General features: G+C 40.3%; 1 protein-coding gene across 4 annotated transcripts in view; it reads left to right on the forward strand.

Annotated features, from left to right (window-relative positions):
* The first annotated feature begins 254 nt into the window (after positions 1-254).
* dync1i1a (dynein cytoplasmic 1 intermediate chain 1a) overlaps positions 255-18,875 on the forward strand; it is a 70,111-nt gene continuing 51,490 nt past the window's right edge. The window contains exons 1-7 of one of the 4 annotated variants that reach the window (XM_074686461.1): positions 255-541; positions 1,381-1,514; positions 1,775-1,889; positions 3,747-3,834; positions 4,833-4,874; positions 6,248-6,307; positions 6,553-6,668. In XM_074686461.1, the coding sequence (XP_074542562.1) occupies positions 1,395-1,514; positions 1,775-1,889; positions 3,747-3,834; positions 4,833-4,874; positions 6,248-6,307; positions 6,553-6,668 (541 nt within the window). In that variant the 5' untranslated portion in view covers positions 255-541; positions 1,381-1,394. The remainder of the gene's footprint in view (positions 542-1,380; positions 1,515-1,774; positions 1,890-3,746; positions 3,835-4,832; positions 4,875-6,247; positions 6,308-6,552; positions 6,669-18,875) is intronic. The other 3 variants (XM_074686463.1, XM_074686464.1, XM_074686465.1) reach the window with 3 other exon arrangements.

Below are 18,875 nucleotides of genomic sequence, written 5' to 3' on the forward strand. Positions count from 1 at the left end.
TGAAGGAAAATGAAACTGTAGTATCCACAGGTTTATGCAATTCCAACAGTTATTTTCAAGCTTCTCTACATTATGCCTTGAACTGTATATTCGAAACGATATTTGGGATTTGGTTTTGACTGAATATTGAAAAAAGACAGACTTCAGTAAAAGTATCATCTCCACATCAGCACAAGGCTGGCGTGTTCATAACGGCCACAAGATGGCGACGTTACAAAAGCCATGAGACGATGACAGTGCGTGTCAAAGGAGGTGGGATTTCCTCTCTTTCCCTACATCATCTGCTCCTCCTAGGGATGTATCGGCGTGCAGTGCACCTGTTCTGTGCATTATTTGGTATTTTAAACCGCAGAAATGCTCTGTTTTAACCAGCGTCATTGAACGCCCCACTGTATGGTTCAAACGACCTGCTCGTTGGGTTGAAGAGGACCTCGTTTCGATTTGATGTTAGCCTGAGGATGTGTTGATTTTTTTTGTGTCGGGGTGCAGCAGTGAGACAGCATCTTTGCCGTGTGACACATTATCAGTTCAAGTGGACAAGGTACGAGTGGATGTAAACAGTACATTGTACTCTTATCTCTGCTAAAACATCAGCTTCATATGTCAAATTTTGCAGCTGCATTCGCTGCCAGGCCTTTTGACGTACGTATAAATGCAGGCAAATCTGTGATTAGCTAGCAGTGATTGCCTTTTGCCTGCTAACATAAATCGCTTTCAAGGTGTTCATTTTTTCGACAGTGTATGTATGCCTCAGTTTTACTTGCATTCTTCTGGTGCCAATTCATTATTATTATTTTATTATAAGAGATAATAGCCCTCATTATCAGTCAGACGTCTGGGGTTAAGTGACATCTTTTCATATACATTGTCTCAGAAAGTGACGGTGGCCTAACACTCAGCAAAAAAGTACGGCTATAAATAGATACCCTATACCTGAATTGTCAGTTAGCCTAATTCAAGGGCCTAACAACCCCTTCCCCTCTAATATAATGGGACTCTTACCTGAATTGTAGTCTTTGAGCTTTATAATATTTTCACATTCAGTTAAAACATTTCAGTGGATTGATGACTCCAAAGTTTAAGTACCTGGCAAAAAATAGCCTCCAAATACTGAACTAGTTCTTCAGAACTGGGTACAGCTGTCACATGAATCTGCCCCAGTTGAGTATGACAGCATTGATGGCAGTCAACATTAAATCTTAATAATTTCTTAACCTGAAAGTTAAGATCTATAAATTAATAAAAGCTACACCCAGTAGGGTTTTGAGGCCCACCAATGCTCATAGGACGAACACCTACTTTATTCTCTATACTGTATCATGTAACAGTGAAACCAGAGTATATTATTACAGTGTAAGCTCATTCCTGCTCTATCCTCAGCCCCATAGGACACCATGTCAGACAAAAGCGACCTAAAAGCAGAGCTGGAGCGCAAGAAGCAGCGCCTCGCCCAGATTAGGGAGGAAAAAAAGAGAAAGGAGGAGGAGAGGAAGAAGAAAGAGGTAAGGAAGAAAGTGAGTAACTTCACACAACATGGCACTCATACTGTTCTGCACTCTGGTGTGTACTGTCTGTGTGTTTGATTGCTTTTTGTCAGGACGTGACACAAAAAAGGATGAGGTTGTGTGAGTCCATATGTGAATACAGTCATCTATTTGTGTCCTGAAAGGTTTGTGATGGACTTTTGATCAATACGTGCTTGCTCGTTGGATGTCAAAATGTCTTTTTAAGCACATGATAGATAAGCCGTCACTTCTCTTTGCATCCTGAGCAGTCAGAGAGCCAGCAGAAGAGAGAGATGACCCCAGAAGATTCTGACTTAGACCGCAAGCGCAGGGAGACCGAGGCCCTGCTACAGAGTATTGGCATCTCACCAGAACCTCCACTAGGTACAAAATACTCATACCCTATGCAACAAATCCTATTAGTTTTTTCCTCTTGCAATTTTGTTGTTGATGATGAAGTCATTAATAACAAAACCTCCTCGAAAGCTAACCTTGATTTTTTAACATTGGTACCAAACATGATTCATTGCTGCAAGAAACCCGTTTCATCTTTTAATGGTTTAACATTTACCAAACAGCAGACATAGCAAATAAAGTTATGATGAAATATGTAAATTTTGCTCCAGTGCTGCTTACCTAAAAACTAAATAATCGCATTATGGACACATTGAAATTCAGCATTTCAAAAAACTTCAAAGCATAGTATTCTTTTCCTTTTATCAAGAACAGTATTTTTGTCTCACTGAGTATTTTTATACTTTCAACAGATGAGACAGACATTTCACCTTAAGGTCATATTGTATGTCTGTTCTGGTTAAACTGAATCCAACTCTTTCACAACTTTGTTGTTCTCAGGCTTTTTTGTTGAAGCGCCTTTTTATTTTCTTTATCTACTCTGCTAAGTATTAAATCTGATACTGAACATGAATAGTATTCATGCTAGACTTTGATCTGAGCTCCAGCCCACTTGTTTTTAGAAAAGCCTGACAGCTGAAGAATGTCTTTTTTATTACTCCTGCACATGTCTGCAAGTTGTGTCCCATGGGTGTCTACCAACTCTTTTAAGCTGTTATAAGCACTGATCTCTAGTGGTCTGACACCGTAACTACACTTTCATCACCTGGAAATTAGGTCGCTTTTATCAGCTCATGTTTATTCATGGTGTACCTACAAATAAAGCCGCTGAATTTATAAAACAACGGGAAATATAAAAATGCTCTTGATGCCTTTCCTCCACTTTCTAGAAGTTTGTTTTGTGTCATTTGTTTAATCACTCGTCCTTCACATGCTTTCCTTCTTTATTTCCTTCCTTATTTTAGCAGTCTATTCTCTGCTTCTTTAGGAGTCACGAAGAGAAATGTTTGATACCTCAAGCTGTTGAGAGGGGTTAAGATCCCAAGCACATTGAAGAAACAGCAAATATCAATGATGATTAACATATTTGGTAGGGATGCACGATATTATCTGCACAATATCGGTATCGGCTGATCAAAGCTTAAAAACACGTTTATCGGTGTCAGCAGATATGAAAATTTCTGCTGGTATGCACAGCCGATAAGGTGCCATTCAGTTAGGATTATTATTATTTTCCATCTGAAAAATAAGCTCCTTAAATAAAATGTAGCACTTCATTTATTTGCACTGCAGAGCTCTGTGTCTGTCACCAGGTTGTTACAGTAGCTCTAAAATAATCAAATGCAACTTGGTTATGTTTAAAAATGCATTGTACATTTAAAGTTCATGTGATCTAAAGAAATTATTTTTCTGTATTTCAATACTGAATGTCTTGAGTTTGAAAAAATAATACATTTCTTATTTATGGTAAAATCAAATGTTTTTTGTCTTGTTTTATGTGTGTTTCTTAAACAAATAAGACCGTCACAATAAGAGTAACATATAAATTCCAGTACAGGATAGACTTAGCTTTCTTTACAGTGAAAAAAACGAACAAACTTGTGATTATCGGTATCGGTATCGGTATCGGTATCGGTATCGGTATCGGTATTGGCCAAAAGGGGTTCGATATATTGGCATATCGGATATCCGCAAAAATCCAATATCGTGCATCCCTAATATTTGGCAGTCAAAGAAAGCAAAATGAACATTTTTGTCAGATAAAACACCTGAAAAGTACAGGAAAGACAATACAATGTGCATCATTGATCTTAGAGTACATACAAACTTATAAACACTGTAAGTTTCTCACAGCAGCTTAAAGTCCATGTTATTTTTATTTTCCAGTACCGACTCCTGTGTCCCCCTCCAAATCTGTGAGCACACCCAGTGAGACGGGGAGCCAGGATTCAGCTGATGGAGGAGCAGCGAGCAGGTACCTACAAATATTGGACTCTGTCCTCATGTTCATTTTCAGAGTCTCTCCAGAATACATTATTGTTGTTCCTATTTCAATAAAGAAACATGTTTAAATTTTAAACTTGAAGTAATCAAACTTTGGTGAACTTTACCCTATATGTGTAAAACGACAGGAAATGCCAGGTGCTCATGTTAAAGAAACTTCACAGCAGTTGAAGCTGCTTCAGGGGATTTTTTTGAATTCTTTTGACTTTGATTCTGTCTCTTTCCCCGTCAATGGCACAACAGGTTTAGGTAAGGATGAGTGTCACTAACGGTGAGGCTGTGGCGCCCTGTTAGGGTTTTGTATGTCATACTTGTCAGTTGTCATACCATTCTGTATTACTGTGTTTTGATGACCACTGTGCAACTCTTATATCTAGTCCTGAGAGACAGAGTTTGAGGTGAGTCTCAGCTTTAGTCAAATTGTACAGGAAGTTGTCATTTGTAAATAAAGAGAGTTTGATAAAGATTAAAGCAGCTTGAGGGGACACTTAAGCATACATTAAACCATACGTTTGCTGTGAGGGCAATAGTGCTTACCAGCTCATGTGTCATGCATGCTCCTGCTATGTAAAACACTTTTAGTTCTGCATATGGCTGCTGTGGTGATTTAAAGCCACAGTTAAGAGGAGAGTGGTCATCAATCGCTTTCCATTTGCTTCCTGATGGCAGCTGTCTGTAGAGGTGGAGTGTGAGTGACGCCCTCTGGGGTCATCAGTGCTGTGTTGATCTGCTATGGCCCGGGGTGGACTTGGGGATGAGGATTGAGTGAGTGAAGTTAGCAGCAGACCTCAGTGCTCCTATATTAGACTTTCTCCATGAGAACTTTTAGAAATTGGCTTAAACAAACTGCTGAGTTTTGCCGTGTACCTGGGATAACCTTTTTATTTCCCCCTCAAATCCACCCTGGATCACAGCATGCCATTTTGAGCTTCTCCATCTATGGCTGTGTATGTGTGTGTCCCTTCTTAGGTCAGGTTTCTCTAAAAACAAGTCCCAAGTACAGACCTCAAGGTAAGCATTTTCCCGTCAAACCCAGGACCCCCTCAACCCCCACCCTTCTTTAGCTGGATTTACTCAGAGAGGCACCCACAGTGTTGACAGTCGTCTTAGCAATGTTTTGCCATCACGATTTACAAGATCAGAACAGCGCAGTGTCCCTCCGTCTTTCTCTCCCTCCTCTGGTGACTTCCTGTCTGATGCCCCACTGTCTCCCTTTAACACCACCTCCAAAGATTTCTGCTCGCATGAGTTGAGCCACAGAAGTCATTTCAGCCTTCACAGAGTTGACAATCTGCTGCTTAAAGTGTCATCGCTGTTACTGTAAAACAGCCAGTCTGTCAGGCTTAAGAAATACCTTGCCACTCTCACCTGGCGCTGCGTGGCACAAGCTGAAGCTCTAATGGGCGTGCTCAGTGGCCCTAAAAGGTATCATCAAAAAGTGTAGCGGTACTTTCACAGCAGGTAGATTTCAACCACGTTGCGCTAAAACTAGTTTTCAGTCGCTGATTTATTTTGCTGTGAGCTTTTACTCCCCTGATGAAAGCTGCGGACAAACAACACAGCAAAAACTTCATCATGGTTTGACTCATTTATCATGCATGGCAAGACCATTGTCATGTACTGTATGCTCAGCAAAAATAAATCTTTATGAAGTCATTTTTATTTGATTTTCATGTGCTGTCAACATGTGAATATGTACTGTACATAGATGATCTATGTTGTTGTTGTGAATGTGAAAAAAAAGTCATATTGCTGTATACATTGCTCATGTTTTCATGTATCATTGGCCACGTTTGCTTATGAAACATCAAAAGAAATCATGTTACATAACAAATCAAGGATGCCTGAGTATGTAGGTGCCAGTCTTAATGATATATGAGGTTTACATAGTGATTGAAACATCAGAAGAATTGTTTCTGCAAAAGTCATCAAGTCAAATAGTTTTCCCACTGAGAGCAATTATTTTGACCCTCATACCCACAACAATGATACATTTCTTGTCCATAAATGTAAAGGTATTTGTTCGAACTTGTTGATTCCTGGCAGAAGACCAGGGATCTATTACAAGAGATGAGCAGAGATCTTTAAATAAATCCTGTACACTGAAGGATAATGAAATATAATGTCTCCCTAATGTATAGCCCTCCCACGCCATATCCACTTATCTAAACATTTTTCCGTTAACAGTGCCCTGCACTAAATTCGATGGGAATTTCCGTGTAAAGCTGTTCTCCAGATAAGTGGGGTTGTGGGTTTGGGAGTGTGCGCATACATGCTTTAAAGTGTGTTTGTGCGCCATTGATACATGTGTGCAAGTGTTTGTTATGATGTGTCTGCTTGTAAACTTGCACATCCTCTCTTGCCCCCCCTGTTGGCGACATCAGGACGCTGCAGTGGGACACAGACCCCTCTGTGCTGCAGCTGCAGGCTGATTCAGAGCTCGGGTACCTCTTCCTCCTCTTCTTCAAATGAAACTGCTAACTACCTTATTTGGCATGCATGTCACTTATCATTAAAGTCTTGTTTAGAGTTCACATGAAGGGTAAACCAATCTGGAGGTTTGATCATCTGAATGCTGAGAAAACTTTTGCTAGAGATATTTGGTACCAGTGATAAAAGAACTGTAAAATCATGATGCTTTCTGGGACAGGTTAAGTTTAAAGACCAACATCTTTTCTTTGTTACTCAGTCGCAGGATGCAGAGACTGGGGGCCTCAAAGATCACACAAGTAGACTTCCTTCCCAAAGAGGTGGTCTCCTACAGCAAAGAGACACAGACACCGCTCACCGCCCACCTGTCTGAAGGTGAGTTGTTGTGTGTGTATGCCTGACAGACATAATCATCTATAGTGTAAGATTTATGCTCTCGTTTGGGGTCTGTAGGCTACCAGAGGTCACAAGAGCTAGCAGAAGGTTTCAAGTTGCGATGATTGTTCTTGTTGTGCGGTTGAATTTGATACTCTTACAGTTAGCCGGGACACAGCCTGAAAACGTGGAGCGATATGTAGTCTGACAGATGAAAGTCACCTGACATCATTCCTTATGAATGTTACAACCTCACTGTGTGTATCTGGCATGCATTCACACACAGTGATGAACATTTTGGATGTATATTTGTGTTGCTCTTTAATTTCTCTTATCTGTGTGTTTTTTTTAATCACATTTAACCTCTAGAAATGGTATTGTTAAAATAAATTACACTATAGTTTCATGGTGTTTTGTCTGGGAAGGTTTCATGAGAAAATGCGTGCTCTTTTGTATGCATGCGAGTTTGTATGTGCGTACATGTGTCTCTTCAAGTGGGTGTGCACATGTGTACATCAAGCAACAGAGGCTAAACACATCCATATGTTAAAAGCTGAAGTGAGCCTGCTCTGGGTTTGGCCTCAGACTGGTGTTTGTGATGTAAAGGCATAAATAGTTGATTATTTTTCTGTCTGAGGAGGAAGAGGAAAGAGATTTAGGTTGTTGACAGTTTCAGCTGCTTTTCTCTATTATACTCAAAGCCTCCTGATGCTCGGGCAGATGCAGAAATGTCATCTTCACGTGGAGGAATGCACCTACGAATAGTGCTCCACCTACATGTTCTCCATCGCGCCTGACAAGTCCAACATGTGTATATACATAAGCACACACACTCGCACATGCTCCCTATCATCCTCTCTATCTTCCCCCTGGTAGTTGCCAAGACAGCTGGCAGCCATGTGACTGTGAAGGGGTTGTACTTCCTGCTTCCTGTCATTATAATAGATGGTCTGGTGTGGATTCCTCTGCCCCCCTCCACCACCAGCAACCACACACACACACACACACACACACACACACACACACACACACACACACGTCTATCTTGATTAGCATCCAAGCAGCCCTCCTCATCCACCCTCCTCCCGTCCTCTGTTTCCGTGACAGACCCAGAAATAGATCATTTAGTCAACAAGTGCACAGGCCCTGGCTCACATATGTGTGCTGGAGGACATACAGACACATGTGAACATAAAGACCTGAATTGGGCAACAAAACACTGAAAATACAAACAAACAATAAAGCTGTTGGAAACTCTACAAGAAAAATGGGTAAACAAAACTAACAGAGACCCAAACAAAGAAACATGTAGTAGCTACTTTTTCCAGATCACCTAACCTGTTTACATACAAAGAAGTACCAACAGTGTAACTGGATGTCACCCGTAGTTTTGCTCCATGTTGGTGATTTTAAGCTTATTCCTGAGGTCTCACCTTGTGTGTGTGTCTCTGTGTGTCCATGTTGAGTGTGTCCGTGCATGTATGCATAAGAGAGAACATCTGGGAGCCAGAGCAGAGCTGTGGTGGTCTGCTGGGAGCTGACCTTGGCCTCAGGAGACCTTTTCCTTTGCAGGCTTCCACAAAGGTTGTGTGTTTCTGGAAAGAGGGAAAAGAGGCTGATAGTAGCACCTGCCTGCTCCCCTGCCTGTATGTTTGTTCAGGCCTTGTTTCTTTTGTTGATTGCTGAAAGTCACATGCAAACAACACACAGCTCATTTCCAGCTTGCAGCAGCAGGTCGTGCACTTGATTATTACAGCCCTAACTTGGATTTTTAGTCTTTGTTATCACTGTTCAGGCCAAAGGTGAAGTGTTTGCTTAAAATATTAAGTTTTTTTCTTTGGTGAATACTTTTAAAGGTAGGGTCTTCAGGAACTTTCGTAACTTGTTAGTAAACACAACATTCAAACTTGGCTCCTCCTTGCATCAGTGCCAGTGGCAGCACACACCCACTGCCACTGATGGAAGCTATGTGAACACACTCACTAGCCCAGCAACCACCTGTAGCATCATAGCATCCTGTTTCTACATGAGTAAGACTCAAGAGCCGGGCACCTGACTTGGCATGTTAGCACAAGCTAATCACAGGTATCTGACACATACCTGATGAGTAGAAAGCCAACAGGCATCGCTCTTCGTGCCAAAAAGTGAGTGAAAGTTGAGCCAAGCTTCACTCTCGTTTAAGAAAAAGCTTCATCTGTTTGGCGTTTTGTTTCACTTTGGTTGTGTTTTTCTTTCTCCCTGCTACGTCTACAACAAACAAAGTCACTTACGCGGCACGCTGTGATTGGCTGATGTAACCATGCTTACTGTCTGCCCAGGAAACAACCCAAACACCCAAAACAACCAAAACATCAACATACAGGCAGAGGAGGGGTTTGAGGCAGACACAGACACACATGTATAGAGGCCAGTAGGAGACGATTGAGCAGGATTATTCAGGTTTATAAAGGTTGACGTTTTATTCTTCAGGAAAATCCTGCAGACCCTACCTGCAAATATTAAACGCTGTAGGTGCACCTTTTATGAAAATCTGATCTGACAATGATACCAGAATGTTAAGTTAGAAGGGTTGCTGATCTTGACACTGATAGTTTTTGCATTACGAGCTTTTAGATTTGGTGTTTTGAAGTATTACCTCTTTTCTTAAATGTCACTGGAACACATACAAAGTGCATGATGCTGAGGCAGCCTATGGGCAGGAGCATTGCCATCCAGGAGGATAGAGGGCGATCTCAGACTGTGGAGATACGAGATTGCCACTGAATCACATCTCAATATCTCTGCATTGAGATTGCAATAACAACAAGCTTTGTTTCTCCAGTGAGGAAGATGCCTCCATACACCATCACACGCTAAATAATACTGCAACGTGTTGCTTTTTATGGAACACCAGCTTAAAGTTGCCCTTTCGCATAGGTCCTGTCCAGATTAGTCTAACATGACATGCTGATTTTTGGAGCTCATACCTACTGTCCACTGTAGCAGGGCCCTTTGCTCACAGGTTCCTGATTTGCACCTGATTAGCAGCAGTGGTGGGTACCAGAAGCTTAAACCAGACTCAGTAGCAACAGCAGAATGAGCTCTTTTGGCACTGGCAAAGAAGACTTGATACATTTTTAACGGGCGTAACCCACAAACTTAGCTCTGCAGCTCATCCCACAAATGCATGTTCCTTTGACATGTGGCTCGGTTTAAAAGGCCTTTGAAAAGTGAAAGATCAATCACTAAGAGGCATTATTACAACAAAGAAGTAATCGACCAATCACAAATTCTCTTAGTTTTTTTTTGCAAAGTTTAGAAATGCACATGGCTTTTTTTCTCATTTGTTATTGTTAAATTTTAAGATTTTACAGAGTGCCAAAATTAACTCCAACAATATAAAATCAGGTTTGCATTTTTGGGAACTTACCATAATGGTTGTTGATTGAAAATCTACTGGTTGATAGTTTAATTTTGTACTTGTCAAACTGGGAAGAGTAATTCTCAGAGATTTGGTTTTTCTCTTTTTTTTCATTCTTTTCTGTGTCCTGTCAAGAATCAATGATTTTTGAGATCATATGCTTCTTATTGATGCTTTTGAATCACTGATATGATTTGTATTACAAGACTTTTAGTGTTCCCCATAAATGTCGTCATCAAGTGAGTGGAAGAAAAGAGAAGTGCATTCACAGAGTGATGACTTTCCAACGATGATAAATGATTCAGGAATTCTCTCACGGCCTTCTTGTCCTCATGAACTTCTGACCTCTGAAGTTCTTGTAAACGCCCCTATGCCAGGGTGGCGGGCTTTATGTGTGTGTGTGACGAGAGTGTACTTTATAGGAGGGCGTGTGATGGACTCAGCTTTATCAAATTGGATTTGATCCGTCTTTATGAGTGTTTGTCTCCCACACAGGAGTTTGTGTTTGGAAACTTCCATGGAGTGTGTGTGTGTGTGTGTGTGTGTGTGTGTGTGTGTGTGTGTGTGTGACTCTCATTTAAACTAGTTAATGATATGGCTTTTCATTTCCGTGACCAATTGCCCGTCTATAATTGTGATGTGTAGCTGTCTATGTGTGTTCCTCTTCCCACTGGCTGCTCACTGATCTGTCTGTGCTGAGTGTTCATTGTGTCAGGCAATCGGATTAGCCCCAGTCACGGTTGGCTCCAGCTATTTACTGCTATCTTAATGAGTATGAATGGACATGCTTGTTGCTAGGGATGGAGGCTTTGTCTGACAACATAGCAGTGAAATTAAGTAGGGTCTAATGTGTTGTGTGATAGTAACCTAACCCACTGAGGTCAAACTGAGTGTGTGTTAAGTAGTTGTAGTGTTTCATGCCTCTATCTTGTGTCTAACTGTGTTGACAGCTTCTTTAGAGGGACAAGTTGCTTTTAGTTAGATAAGAAGTTTTTACTTACCAAACAGAATTTAACAAATAAAAATTAAAATTTAGTTTGAGTTTTGTTGGTTAATGCTTTTAGCACTTATTATTTATAATGTAATATTTACAAGGGATGAGTCTTTATTCAGGAATATTATAGTAAACATTATTTAATCTCAAAACATATTTTGCTTTTGTATTTACAAACCCCTTGTTACAATGTGCTAAAACCACCAGAAAATGGTTGTAGGGCATCTAAAAGCTGTTCATTTTTGCAAATAAAGAACAAAAAACTTTAATAATTTGACATGAAGTCTTCCAAATGAAATGAAAAAAACACATTTATCAGTTGCAACCAAAACTGGTGCGCCACTGTGAGATTCAGAACTGGAGAAAAACACAAACTTCTATAGATTTCTGGGAAGAACCCCAAGAAAAAAACTAACATATTAGGTTATGTGCAATGTTCCTAGAGTAAACTGGAATTTACCGGTAGATCATCTCCATATCCAACTGACCAACATTAACTTTGCACAAGCATTAAATGGATATTGATGTTCTCATGTCTGTATAGGGGGTGTGAAACTATTCAAATAATCTGTTTCCAGTAAATCAGCTGCTCCAAACAATCACTGGTTACAAAGATCTCCAAAAACCTGTTCAAGTTGACTAAATTGGTATTTATTAAAACTGATCTAGGTTTACCTCCTGATTTGCAGGAAAAGAAAAAATCTTGAAAACAGTGAATCCCTCCAGCTCGGTGAAAGTGACGTGTTCATCAGAGTTTTAGGTCATACAAATGAAGCTCTGTTTTATTTAAACCATGGGCTGTGTAAAACATTAACATAGTCTCTGTGACATCACTCATTGGTTTCTGCAGACTAGACATTTTAAAACCCCAAAGATTGAGGTCACCATGTTAGAAATGCTGAGTCAGCCTGACTTTAGATCAACCTTAAGACGGGAAAAAGAGGCAGAGCTGAGGTTGGTGTCAAGCCAACAGCTACAATGGATGTGTTAGAACAAAAATCACAACTGTGTAATCAAAGAAATGAGCTAAATCCTGGACTATGTTTTGAATCAGTCTTTAAACATGTTTAATTCTTGTGTTAGGATGGACATTCGAATGACCTAGTGGTGAACACTACGCTTTTGCAGAACAGCCTCACTCCTGAGGGATGGAAGGGTTTTACACTTCTGTTTGTTTTTTTTTGTTTGTTTTTTGTTTTAAGGTAAGGTTTAAACTTGATCAAACTTAACATTGTTGCCATGAATGTGTTAAATGAAAACACTTGTGGGCAGCCTTTTCTACTTTCCTCTCCTCTTGGCCATAAACATCAGCACTCTGACAGAAAATTTTTGAACTTAAAGAATCTCAATGTTAGCTCTCTCAATGTCATCACCAATCCCATGTAGTAATTCCTTGGGTGAAGACTAAAAGGATCCACCCACAGTGGAAAACAAGCCAATGAAAAATGAGTGGAAATAAAGGTATAAGGCAACAAGACGTGAATTAGACAGTAAGGAGAAACCTTTGGTCAGAATAAACAATGGGACGAAGGAGGGGGGAAACAAAGAGAAACAAACAGAGGAGAAGCAGCAGAGGCCAGTGTTACAGTAGTTATGGTATTACAGCAGTAATTGTTCTTGTTGAACCACAAGCCCTCCAGCTTCAACTTCATGTGTTTGTGAACATTTTGATGTTGCAACTTTGGAAAAACCCTTGTTTTAGGCGTTTAAAGTTCACAAGGTCAAGAGAACGTGTTGATGTCTGAGCATCTGTAAGAAAAAGTCTGTGTGTTCTTCTCCCCCGCCTCCTCATTCTGCATGTCTCTCCCCCCTCTTGTATTTTCTGGCCCATTAGTTTTCAAGATCTGTACAACTTGAGTGTATAGTTGGTCAGTAATGCACTCCGTAAGTATATTTACAGCAATAAGTGGCTTTCTTTTGACATGTGGTGGACTGGTAATGGCCTGTAATTGCGCAAGAAAACCTGCATCCAAGTGCTAATCTGAGAAACACACATTTGTGTGAGTATACTTACATATAACACATACCCAGACATTCACACATGTAGCTATATGAATGCAGACTGACATACATGGAAATTATAAACACACATGCAAGCAGGAACACACAGAGAAGCAAATACACACACACACACCAGTAAAGCGACCACTCACAAACTTGCTTCAGTTGGGAGCTCTAAATAATCCTATAATCGAGCAGTTATAAACCAATCTCAAAGTTTATAAAATGAGCCTGACCTCTGGCAGCATATTAGTCCAGTTAGTCAGTTAAATTTTTTTCAAGCCGTTAAGATTTAACATGTCCTGAACAGGCTAATATGTATCAACTACTGTATATTAAAGTGATACTCCGGGATGGAACAAGTTGGGTCCTATCACAAGGTTTAGGGCAGAAATTACCCCTACAGCAGTGTTTTTGTGCAGCAGAAGCCCAGAGTGCTCGCACCAAACACCCCCTCCCTGCTCCTCGGCCGGTTTCCTCTGCACTCAGACGGGGCCATTTTTTACTTGACCAAAAACACATATAAACAGACTCCCACCGAAAAAATCTGATATCGGTCTGCATTCACGCTTTATTTAGAGAATTTTCAGCGCGTTACTTTCACACAAAAACACCGCTTAATAAGGCTCTAGTTCTCATTGTGGCGTAAAACGGCGCTACCTCCGCTGCAGAGCCACAGCTGGCTATGAGGCGCTCGCCGCTTAGTGTATCAGTCCTCGTGCACTGCGTGCCAGATATAAAAAAAACGCAGCTAGTCTGCCAGGACGAAGAGACACGATGTCAGACGATTTTTTTTTTTTATTGCTAGCATAACTGAGATATTGTACTGGCGTTAGCATGAAAATGTTTTCCTAGCCCCGACCTTACGAGATCATAAAGTTTGAGATCAGTATTCATAAGCTGTTGAGGAATTTTAATATGTGTGTCATGGTTTGGAGAGTGATGTTGGTGACAGTTTGAAAAAGGTTACTTTAGTCAAGAGTTACAGTTAATACAGTAAAATATTGAGCAATGTGTGCAGCTCACTCACCATATTTTCTTACCGGTGGGTTAATAAAAGTCATTGTCAGGAGGGAAAGTATTACTGTGCTTCACAGTGGACTGAGGCTTTAACCAAAAACTCACAACTCCTGAGACTGAGGTCCCCAGTCCCCTCAGCCAGTTTCTCGTGTGTCTGTCTCCGGTAGTTCCTACAATCCTGTAAAGAAACGATGCATTCAAATAAAAACAGTCAACGTAACACACTCCCTGTCTATGAGAAAAATGAGATGACTTGGGGGTTTGTGGGCAGCATTCAAGGTCCTGGAAGGAGGAGTGTGGTTGCATGAGTGTGTGTTTTGCACATTTCAGTTCTCATGTGTTTCTCTCTGTGTGGATGTGTGTGTATGTATGTGTGCATGCAGCCACATATGGAAGTGCTTGTCTCATACAGTGTTGTTGTTTCAGGCAGGCGGGTACAACTGACTGAACTGACCAGAGTGTGTGTGTGTTTGTGTCTGTGTGTGTGTCTTTAAAGGCCAAATTCAAGGCAAATAGAGAATATCCAGAGTGAGTGTACCCAGAGGACCCCAAACACAATGTTTTGTTGTTTACTTGTTCTCTTAATTTCATGACTTTTGAACATTTATAACAGTGATCTCCTTGAGGTTGAGGCTTCTAAGTTTACATTTAAACCAAGTATTCGTCACTTTCACACATATTATACAGCCTAGACTTCTACTTCAAATCATTATTAGTTAACTCTCTATGATCTTCTTCATCTTCGCCCTGTAGACACGCATTATCAGCCAACACTTCTCAGTTTTCTCTCTTCATAAAACAAATCTGGAGTTTTGTTTTTCTCGTCTTCGCCTTCAGAAGGCTGCAGACCTCACTCCTATTTCACTCCCCAACTTGATGCAGGGTCCCAAGCGGTTTCCAAAATGTCTGTGACAGTCAAATCTTTCAAAAACTCTCAATATCAGAAAGTTATCTATCACAGTGCAAGTCCAAAGAAGTTGCAGATGATTGCAATTTTCCCCGTGACCACCGTATAAGGTACATGAACCCCTTCTTCATCTCTCCCCCTGTGCTTTCTCTCTTTCACCGTCTTTTGCAAAACGGCCATCATCCAGAATAATATTTGCCACTTGACAAGTGCTTGAGATGGGTAGGATTACAGTTTCATGTGTACCCCATTTTTCTCTTCTCAACTTCTTTTTCTTCTTTCTCCTTTTTCACTCAAATTATGTTGAACTTGACTTTGTGACACATGTGCTCCACCCTTACCCCTCCTTGTTTTTGTTCGTGCGTAAAACAACAGTAAGTCTTGGATGTTTGCCTGGGTGGTCTCACTTGTTCTCTAAGATCTCTTCAGTCCTCCAGGGATTTTCATTTGAGAGGGTAGCGGTTCATTGCCACAGTTAGCCTGCAGCCCACTGCTCTGTTTCACTTCACTTGTTACAGTGTAATGTTTGTGCCTCTTTCACCTTATTCTCCTATGTTATAAATTCCTGCACCTTTTCACAAAACAACTTTGAAAAAGAGATCAATGAACACAATCAAAAATATAAACCCCTGCTACAATTTTCAAGTGAGGAAAGTCTTTCCAATTGTTTTTTAAATGACTTTTTAAAATATTTTTGTTGCTTTAGCAAAATTTAAGTTGAATTTCTACAACATGATTAAAGTTTATATTTTGACAGCTTTTTAAAGTTGATACATTGATGGGTTTTTGTTGCCTGCTGTTCTCAAACTCTCCAGCAGGGAGCACTCTTGGCACATAAACTTTAGCCCTTCCTCAAAGTCAAACCACCAAAAAACACATATTTTTAAACAAATAAGAATCAGATTACACTAATGGAACAAACAAACCAGTCTCTTTAAGTTTAATTTAAAATGTGAGAATTTAAAGTGTAAATTTAAAGTGAAACTGCACTCTGATTGTTTAAGACACTGAGCTGTACACAGGTTTGAGTGTTTGTTTTATAGGTTTGCTGAGGTGTTGTGCCATCTTTTGTTTATTTTAGCTCAATCCAAAAGGATTTACCCCCAAGCATCAATGTTTACTCAGTGTTCTTCCCCCGTCCATCCATCCATCCATTCCTCATTAGAACTTAATGAAACACCATCGCTGTCCAAGAGGTAAACACAGACTTCTGATCACCATCTGAGCCACACACACTCTCAGATACTCAGAGACGGACACACTCCTATTCCTGAGTGACACAAATCCAAGCTTAGATGACGCATTGAAAAGTTAGTGGATGATTTTATGTATTTTCTTTCTGTCTGTCTGTCCTTCTCTCTGTCTCCCTCTCCGTCTGTCCCTCTCTGACTGGGTTTTTGACAGCTTGGAAAGTTTGAAGTCATGGTTTTTAATCAGGGCCTTGTGGCCGGGCTCAGAGCATGGCGTGGCGTGGCATGATGGCTCAGTTTAAAGATGTGGGTCTGGGTCAGGGCCAAGCCTGGGTGGCAGTGCTCAAAAGAGAGGGGGGAGAGTGAGACCAAGGGGGGAGGGAGGGAAGGGTGGGGGTCAAAGAGAGAAATGGATGAGAGGGGAATTCATACAGACGGCATCCAAAGCACACGGCAGAGTTGACCTTAGACCTTTAAAGATCTGCATGGGCTGTATTAACCAGGGGTGATTATGTATGGGCATGCATGTGTGCATACAGTATGGTGTAGACGTGTGTGTACAAAGACTTGATCACACACACACACACACACACACACACACACACAGTGCTGAATAAGTGTAGGGGAGGGTTGTGAGGAGATGGATTAATCATATAATCCTGCAGGTTTTGGTTTCAGTTGTTTGGCATTATCTCCTGCTGCTAATGCATAAAAATGGGGAAAGTACTTTTACCTCCTCATGACTTAATGAATGGTAATGAAATTAAACAGTGTTCTTTTATCAAAGTGCAGAGTTTGGTAAATAAAAAGAGAGGAATTAATAAAATATAGTCAGAGGCTTTGGTGGAAATAGAATGGTAACTTATAATTAAAGGTGCTCCAAAGTGTCTTATTTTATGCAACAACAAAACTGACCGTGACTTGGAATAAGGAGAGAGTGAGAAAACATCAGAAAACTGTCAAGATTGAGCTCTGTGTTTTTAACAGTGCTATACAATGTCACAAATTATGCAGGTAAATGATAATAAATAGTGTGCTGATGGTGGCTGACAAGAGTAGAGCTTGCAACCCTTGCCTTCATTTCTCCTTGCAGGTCAAGTGGTCATAAATTTAGCCAGACACATCTGTCATCTGTGTTTGTTTACATCCAGATAGTAGAGCATTATGACATGATGAAGTCACCAGAAACCAAAGCCCTGGCCACTCTAGACACATCAGAGTAATTGGCATTTTGGGCCTTTAATATGAAGAATATCAATAATTGCTTTAACTGAGTGTTAAAGATAGGGCAAACTTTAAAGATTGAAAACATTTAGAAGTTTGGTCAACCTCATGCACATCTCTGTTCATAATACATGAACCACTGTCACAATAACATCACAGTAATGTCAAAGCAATATATACAGGTGTTCTTGGATAACTGTTACATCTCAAGACAATCACTTGATGATAAAAATAATATCTGATAAAATGATGAGGGAAAATGTTGATCTTGATATGAGAATTGTCAAGATGATAATGTGCTAAATTAATGATGTTTTATTCCACCTCAGTAGGTGAACTGCTAGATCCCAACAATTTTATATCACCCCACTTTCTAGAATAGTTTTACATAAAGTTACTCAACTTTTAACTGAGATTTTAGAAGTAGAAGAAATTGCAACTGTGGACTCACACGCTGAGTTCATTTTTCTCTTCAGTCTGTCTTTTTTGTCTCGACCATCTAACACATCAGTGGGATCAGTTCTCCAGCAGGTTGGGCTGCCCTCTCACCTCCCAGCAGAAGATCTGTTCGACTTTACTGCGCGGCTGGCTCTCACCCATCAATTTACTGTCCGGCCTGGCCGACACAATCCCTGAAACGTGTGGCAGTTCTCCCTTCTTTTCAGAGACAGGGTTTTTTTTGTCTTTTAGGAAGAACCCAGCAATCTGCTTCAGGATGCAGAGAGAGTTCATGGAGATGTCTCTACATGTGTACCCAGCCTGGGAAAATAAAAAGAGTTTTAATAAGTAAAAGAAAAAGGGAAAGTTCAACTAAATGGCGTTAAAACCTCACAGGACTTAAAAGAGACAGAACTGGATCAGTATCTACATCTGTGCTGATATCCACAGATAAAATTTGTGCCACGGCACACTTGATTAAATGCCTAAGCTTTGTGCCATGCTACAGTGTTTGTAGCCCATAGAATTGTACAGTGTAGAAAAAGCCTACCTACGTATTTAAGTTCTGATCAGGGACATAAGGTGTTTATAGTTTTTGAACTTTTTGTGATTTTGTTCGCACAGTGCAGATTGAGCAGTCATGTGATTGGCTCCTGTTTTAAGTTATATTTGAGTTTAAGCAGCAGTCTGTAAGGCACATATAGCTGACTCATTTAGGCACATTTACTGTCAAAGTGTTAACCATTTTATTTATTTAGGTGTAATTGCTGGACAGTTGCATTTCTCATATTTGAATGTGAACAGAGGTTATGTTTACTAGATATGCCAATTTTGAAACTGGCCAAATTTGCCTTGGTTGTGATTGTCTTTGGGAGAGCATCATCAAAGTTTTAAGTAGGATGTACCTATTCTCATAAACAAATACACAGTTTCAAGTATTAAGTGTTTTTCTTATTTTGCACAAGAAATAAATGATACATGACAAATGTGATAAGAGTTTGCACCATAATACTGTATGCTACTTTCAATACAG

This window comes from Halichoeres trimaculatus, unplaced genomic scaffold (assembly GCF_033239565.1).
Source record: "Halichoeres trimaculatus isolate MK-OKI-2021-1 unplaced genomic scaffold, fHalTri1.1 fHalTri1_scaffold_14, whole genome shotgun sequence".
NCBI classification, from domain to species: domain Eukaryota; kingdom Metazoa; phylum Chordata; class Actinopteri; order Labriformes; family Labridae; genus Halichoeres; species Halichoeres trimaculatus.